The 7,430-nt window shown below is 35.9% G+C and overlaps 1 protein-coding gene across 1 annotated transcript; it reads right to left on the bottom strand.

Annotated features, from left to right (window-relative positions):
- Positions 1–502: 502 nt before the first annotated feature.
- Positions 503–1,908, bottom strand: LOC137708975 (uncharacterized). The gene has a single exon (XM_068448127.2). It carries the CDS (start codon positions 1,772–1,774, stop codon positions 1,196–1,198), a length of 579 nt encoding a protein of 192 aa, XP_068304228.2. The 5' UTR covers positions 1,775–1,908; the 3' UTR covers positions 503–1,195.
- Positions 1,909–7,430: the final 5,522 nt, after the last annotated feature.

The following is a 7,430-nucleotide window of genomic DNA, read 5'->3' as shown; positions in this document are numbered from 1 at the left end:
TCAAGAAGAGTAAGGTTTATGTCCCTCTTCCCTCTTCTTATCATTTACTTGGTTTTTTTGCTTTAAAAGGGGTAAGGTTTAGGGTTTAGGTTTAACGTAAGGTTTATGTCCCCCTAACTAAGCTTAATTTTTTAAAATTCATATCAATAAAATTTTCTCGTACCGAAGTTAAAAAAAAAAACATCTAGGACCTTTTCAGAAAAGGGCAATATTTATTAATTTATGCTGTTGAAGAAATATATATATATATATATATATATATATAAACAAACTAGAAATTTAAAAAAATGTTATTTTGGTATACTACCCACACCTTTCCCCTCCACCGTTCCACCAATAAACTCTATTGCCAGCAATCTGCGCATGGACCATTTACAAGAAACCAAATTTTCAAATGAACCTAATTTCGCTGCACTATGATTGAAACTATTGATAGCTATTTGTGATACTTTCTTCAGTGTTCTTCCACCCCATTGATAAGAGAAAACATAAACCAAAAATATTATCTAGAAGAATATAACACCCGATTATTATTGAAACTGCGGATACATATTTAAATTACATGGGTTCCGATACATATAGCTAGACTGAAAATTAGATAAAGAGACTTGAGGTTGGATTCAAATCGAGGATCGATATCGTAGTAGCTCTTCATAGAAACTAACAATTAACCCTTCTTATTTATACAGAAATAGCAAATAATTAGCAAATAATTAAGCACACTGCAGATAAGCTTAGCGAACTAAAGAAAAAAGAAAAGCAAACCCTAGGGGAGAAGGGCAGTGATGGAGCATTTAGTACTAATAAACCCCAAAAACCCCATAGGTAAGCATAAGTACATGCATGGCTTTGAAGTAGGAAACTAAATACCACCGAAAGAAAACCCAAGAGGGTGACTGAAAGACGGAGAGGGTTAAGAAGACAATCCAGTAGACACTGAAGATGCGCCAAGGATAGCTAGGAGGGTTTGGACTAACCCAAAACACCAAGAAGGAAAAAGGTCGGTCCATTAGCCAGGTAACCGGTACATGTTGTGAGTCAAGATGATTAGAAGAGAAACCCTAAGACGGATTGAGAAGGTTAATTTGGAGGGAAGCTATACCAGTTAATGATTAGCATATAAAAAGGGGAGAGCAGGTTGACAAATACGAAACCATGTCCCCTAGATCATGATCAGATATTATATGCCTAGCCTTCAAGCCATGGAGAGATTGTTCATCCCCCTCGTAATCGCCGGAATGCAGCTTGAACTCCGAGCAATCTTCCCCTTTGGCCCTCCTTTGTCTTTCGGACTAATCGACTTAGCCCTCATGCCCGTCCCGTCTGACTTACTCTTCTTCAACATCTCCCTCATAGCCTCAGCTTGAAACAAAACCGGATACGCCCTACTATAGTTGTTAAACTTAACACATGCACTTATATGTGAATTCAAAGCCTCTTCTTTATTTCCTCCATTTTTCTCCACCTCTTCTTTCACTGCCTCAGAACACAACCCGCATATCCACTTCCCCAAGAACTTGTCTCTCACTCGGTCTATGTACTCGGGCGTGCACTCTTCACTCATGCCACAGCATTCACACTTTGCATCTTCCACCTCCGATATCGGCGGAAGGGATTTCAGATCCTGATCAAAGTTGGCTTCTTTGCTGAGCTCGTAAGAGATGTCGGACATTGTTCTTTTAAGGCTATCTGCTGAGGATGAAAGCCTTGGTGGCTTAGACTTGGAGATGTTGTTGGCCCTAGAGCCAGAAATAAACTCTCCAGGGGGTGCCATGTTTGAAAATTTTGGAGAATACAAAAAACCCCTAACGTAGGACTTAAGCTAATTGGATTGAGTGGCAATGGGAAGCAAGAGTTAGTTAACTTGGCCAAATAACTCTGAAGATTGTCACATGGTAGTAGAAGGAGGTCTATAGTAGTCTATTTGTAGTGGTCTGTTTGGCCCTGCAGCCAGTATTTATTTGAATGGATATTGTTCAATCATTTGTCACTTATCAACGGAAGGGGTGAATAGTTTCGTGACCGTGCTAGATTTTCAACAAAGTTTAGAAAGAAAAGGAAATATGTTTTACTTTTTTAGGTTTGAAATAAATGCTAGCTGAAACTTGCTACAGAACTTTTCATGGAGTTTTTTTTCCCCCTCTATTGGTCATGTGGTGGAGGATGTTTTAGCTTCATGAAAAGGTCGCACATTTACTTTTCCTTTGAAGGATATAATATGAGAGGCTGTGGCACATTCTATACCCCATGACTATATGTTTGGTTATTAAACATTTACTAAGTGGGAATGCCATACATTAATATTTTGCATTGTTGTAGAGAAATTATATGAATTCACATTCAGACAGTCTTTATTGACAAAATTAAAGTTAAGTATCTCAAATTTTGAACACATTTACTGTATATCAAAGTAATAGTAGCGGAAAGTATAAAAACTTGAAGCTGATTGACTTGATATGCTTTATATGTAAAACTAGAGCAAAACACCAATGGACTGGTTCGAAACAAGCGCCAAATGGACATGAACGTGAAATCTTTTACAATAGTATAGCTAGCCTAACAAACTGTATAGATTTTGAAAATAACTTTTTTGTTTTATCTTCGCTAAGGCGAATTCACCCGCTTTCCCGCTGTTGCAGAAAAGGAGGATGCTCTAACTGAGAATTCAAGGAAGACTTGTTCCAATGCCCATTTCTTGCAAATGATGTGATTATAGAAGCACTCTCTCCTTTTTTGGCTATTTATTTGATGGACATGTGCCCTATTGGAGCCGTGGTCTTACTTCTTAGTCAGATTTTGATAAAAAATGATGAGCATTTCCTTGAATCGCCTATAGTAAGGAGCTATGAGGCCCTTCCCTTGATATACACATCTTATAATTGATAATTTCCATAAATATATTTACATGTTATTCTTCTGAAAAAGAAAAAGTTAGACGTACGTAGTCTTTTCATGATGTATAAAAAGTCCGAAAAGAACGAAGTATTGTTTGGTTTGTAGCTTAAAATCCTTTGCCTTTTGCTTTCAAAAATTATTTTGTCCTTGTAAAAGGCTGGAAATTGCATATTCACGTGTGAGCCTACTCAAACCGTATACAGATCATGCATGGTCCACATATCTTCAACTATACTTGCAGCAAGCAAGGCCAACATGAAAGAAAAGGACTGCTTTGCTCACTCATGGGTTCTCTCCCACAGCCACAACTCTAATTTCACGAGCAGTTAAACCAAGCATATCCCTATATGAGAGAGAGAGAGAGAGAGAGAGAGAGAGAGAGAGAGAGAGAGAGAGAGAGAGAGATTGGTGATGTTAATTATGGTATTATTACTTAAGTGTTGATTAACGTGTTCATTTCCTATTAATTACACATAATTTAATTTGGAAATTTGATGTAAAAATTTGATCTCTGTAACATCATCCATAACAAAAACCTAAATTATCCACCAAAGCAACAGTAGTCTAAGCTCATAGTTATCTTGTAAAATGGCTGCTTTAAGTATGTGGGTTTCATAGGTAGATGACAATAATAAAGATTCTCTGTTTTCTTAACATTATTTAGTTCTTAACTTGACTGTGTACCATATCAATCCAACAGTTTTATAATAAAATTATAAAAAACAAAAGATAACTTAAAAATTTGTAATTCAAAACTCTAACAGTGTCAAAACAAGAACATAAACCTCTAACTTTTGATGGATTTGGCTGGCTAAATATTGGTACTTGTAAACCCACGTTTGGTGCCTACACTCTTCAGATGTATAGAACATAATATTGGATGACACAGTCATCATGTGATTGACAATGCAAAAATACAATAAATATCTTATTGGAAGTGATTTAGCACTATTTTTCTCTCCATGCACACCTTTCATTATTTTTGTGATCTGAAATGAATAAGTCGAAAAGGAATCCATAAATAAAAATAAACAGGACTATGAAAATCATTTCCTATCTTTGTTTTTAACTAAGTTGGAGATGGGCGTGGTAAGGTAAATTCGGGCCATTGAGCAATGCTATTGCTGCAATGCCATATTCCTTTCCCTGTAGGATAAGATAAACAATTATAGTCATAGTACACATGTAAATTAAATCAATTAGATAATACCAAAATGCATTAAACACATATATTGATAAACAAAGCAGTAGATAAAAAGAGAGTAAGGAATAATTTGGCATGCAATATCAAGAGAGGTGTGTTATAACTGTCCTAAAGCCATTGACAACTCGCTACGTGCAGATTATAAAGGCTATCTACAACTCCAAGATATGACCCTTGAATCTCACAAAGTGTCTGGTCCATAAATATGATTACAGCATACGGGGGTTAAGTAGTGATCAGTTGCCCATTAATAATAGAGTTGAGTAGGAGGATAATAGAGAATATAAATGCGTACTATAGTAGGAAGGGAAGGAAAATATTTTAGGAAACTTTAACGAAAAACTTCTGATATTGTTCACTTTGACGAAAAACCACATTTTTACACTAAAAAATAAATATTGGTACTATTCACTTTACCTTTTATTTTGTCATTTTCGTTAAAACTCAAAGTTTTCAAACTCTTTTAATTAGTTTTTATAATATTTTAACGTATATTTTATGTTTGAGAAGTTTCCTATTTATAAAACTCTCTATAACCTTTGATAAAAGACATGAATCTTCGTATTTATTATTTTACATAATAATAAAAATATTTTGAATCTTTAATAAAATAAGCTAATAGCCAACATCCTCAACATTGCTACATAACAAATAAACCCAGTTTTATGAAAAAAAAAAAAAAAAAAAAAAAACTAATTAACCCAGTTAGCACCCAATGGGCAAAACCCAAAGGCAACAGACAGAGATAGAAGCCCAACAATAGAGGCCCCAGAGAGGTAGAAGGCCTAACCCATACTGGTGTGCCTGGAATATTACATATCAACAAATTATATATTTTTGGACAAAATTAGTAAAATCGCCTTCATTGTTCTCTTTGAAGTGAGAGTGCTTCTGTGAGACCTTCAATTTTCAGCATCTCAGATGGCACTGGCCCTAGCTTCGGCTAAGATCGGATGCTTTGTCCTTTTCTTCTTCTTCTCTCTCTGCATCTACTGTTGGTTCTCCCCAATTTTCAATTTGGCCTATCCTATTTCTCCAACTCCGTGGGTATTCCTATTCCTAGTTCTTCCTTGCTTCGATTTTCAGCCATGTCTTCTGTGGAGTTCGTGTGTAGGGTTTCGGAGCTTTCACCCAGCTCAGGTGTTTTCAACACCACCACGTTCTCCTTTATGTCTGCTGTTTTCGGCAGTGTTGCTTGGAAAGTTTTTTGAGCTTCAATACAGTGATTGGCTTCTTTCGTTTGGATGCTGGTTACCTCTTGCTTATGGCTGTGTGCAGGAGGTTTCAATGAAGAAGATGATCAGCGGCGGTCGGAGAATCGGCCTGGTTGGAGGTTCCTCGAATTGACGGTGGAGAAGGCAGTGGATGCTTCTCGGATGTTCTTTTGTTTTGGGCTTTTGGGCTCATTTTTTGTTTCTGTTGTTTTTTTCTTTCTGTTTAGGCCTTTTTGGTTGTGTACAGGTGTTGTTGGGCCTATGTTTGTATGTAAGTTTGTGTATTAGTGTGTTTGGTTGGAATAAAATCTTCTCTTTGACCCAAAAAAAAAAAAAAAAAAAAAGAATTATGAATAAACCCTCTACTCCCACCTTTAGAATTATAAATCTTCTCCTTAAGGACAAAGTGTTCAACACTTGCCTCGACCGTGTTTTCTAGGTTTTTCTAGTCCATTATACCATGTTCATTTAACATTGATTACTAATGTGCATGCATTATTGTGATATATAATTGCATGAATTATTTCTTGATTTTCTATGTGATTTATTATACAACTAGATCCAATGTTTCCAACAATCTTAAGACAAGTTTATCAGTTTAGTTTGCTATAATGTTATATGAAATGGTTTTCTCATTTTCGTCTGATCATTTTCAAGCAAACAGAACTTGATTTGTTTTGTTTCATAGTTTTGATTCACATATTGACGTATCAATATGTTAATTATTAGACATGTTAAACCCCAGGACGCAGATAATATTGATGCCCAATTTCTATGTGTGGGATATCCGATTGTATATTATGAAATATTAGAAACAATTAACGTTGGTTCCATATTGGTGATTTGCATATATGTCTATATAACTGATGAAATGACTCACATATTCATAGAAGACTCGTGTGGTGTGTATACACTTGTTTGTTTCAATTTTAATTTTATATTTTTATGGCCCTGGCTGACAGTAAGTGATGGTGTTCACACCCTTCTGTGAATGCACATTCTCATGTTCCTTATTGGCAAGCTAATAGATGCAACGATTGGAAGCATGGAACTGAGGAGATCCTTGGTCCTGCCTGAAGTCAATCTTTCTTTCGAGTGGAAAAAGACGAAATTTCCAAGATTGGATGTAGAGGACCAAAGGACACGACTGACGTTTTCAAATTTGGTAGAAAGACATGATCACTTTGCATGGATCATTTGGTCCTTTTTTAGGCTACAACTATTCAGTTACAAATATGGAGTTGTTTGGGAAGAGCTTTGTTGTTTCAGAGTTCTATGAACATCCACTAGAGCAAGCAGGGCATTTAAATATGCAATGATGCATTCCTTACGAACAACCATTTTGTTTTCGAAATGAAAATTAACTCGTTTTGTTTTGCATGTTACTCTAGATCACAGTGCCATCATTTGGCTTTGTTATTTGAGCAGATGCACATATCTCTGGGTGAAAAGCCATCATGTGATGTTCGTTGCAGAAACTGCAAAGACTTCCACAAATGCTTGAAGCGGTGCTTCATGCATGTTACTGTTTCATGTAAGATGATCATAATGATCACCATTTGGTGGTTGACAGTTATCACAAGGTGATGACTTGGCCAATATTACAGGCATATGCAACTCTTGGTAAAAAATGTTAGAGTGTGCAAAGGGCATAGTTTTCACTGTTAATTACCCACAAGGAAAGAAGCAGAGATTGCATCCTTATTATAGACATTGTCTCCCGCAAAGGAAAGTAAGGTAATGATAACTACTTCTGAGAAGGGAAGTACATGGGAGAATAATGTTTTGACTTTGAGGTATGACAACTGAAATGGTGTTGTCATTGATCAAAGGAGGTCCTAGCCATGCAAATTCGATAAGTTTGTAGGTTAAAGCCAAAGTGCCAAGACATGTTTCTCAGAAAAGGCTATAGCGATACTTTAGGCCATAACAAGTGAAGATAAAAACAAAATATCTTCCTTGATTCCTACTTCTTAAGTATGATGAATGGTTATTCAAAGAAAAAAAAAAAAAAAAAGAGGAAAAAAAGGAAAGAAAAGATGAATGAGTAATTGATAGCATTAAAAAGCAACCACAATGTGAGTGAATTATGGGGGAGTGACATAGTTATCTTTGGA

Source organism: Pyrus communis, chromosome 17, assembly GCF_041283825.1.
Source record: "Pyrus communis isolate YQ-2024b chromosome 17, ASM4128382v1, whole genome shotgun sequence".
NCBI classification, from domain to species: domain Eukaryota; kingdom Viridiplantae; phylum Streptophyta; class Magnoliopsida; order Rosales; family Rosaceae; genus Pyrus; species Pyrus communis.
The sequence above is the reverse complement of the archived record's forward strand: the minus strand, read 5'-3'. Positions and strand labels throughout refer to the sequence as shown.

What these genes read in the sequence shown, in the direction of transcription:
- LOC137708975 (XM_068448127.2), bottom strand. Translation starts at nt 1,774, where the DNA reads ATGGCACCCCCTGGAGAGTTTATTTCTGGCTCTAGGGCCAACAACATC.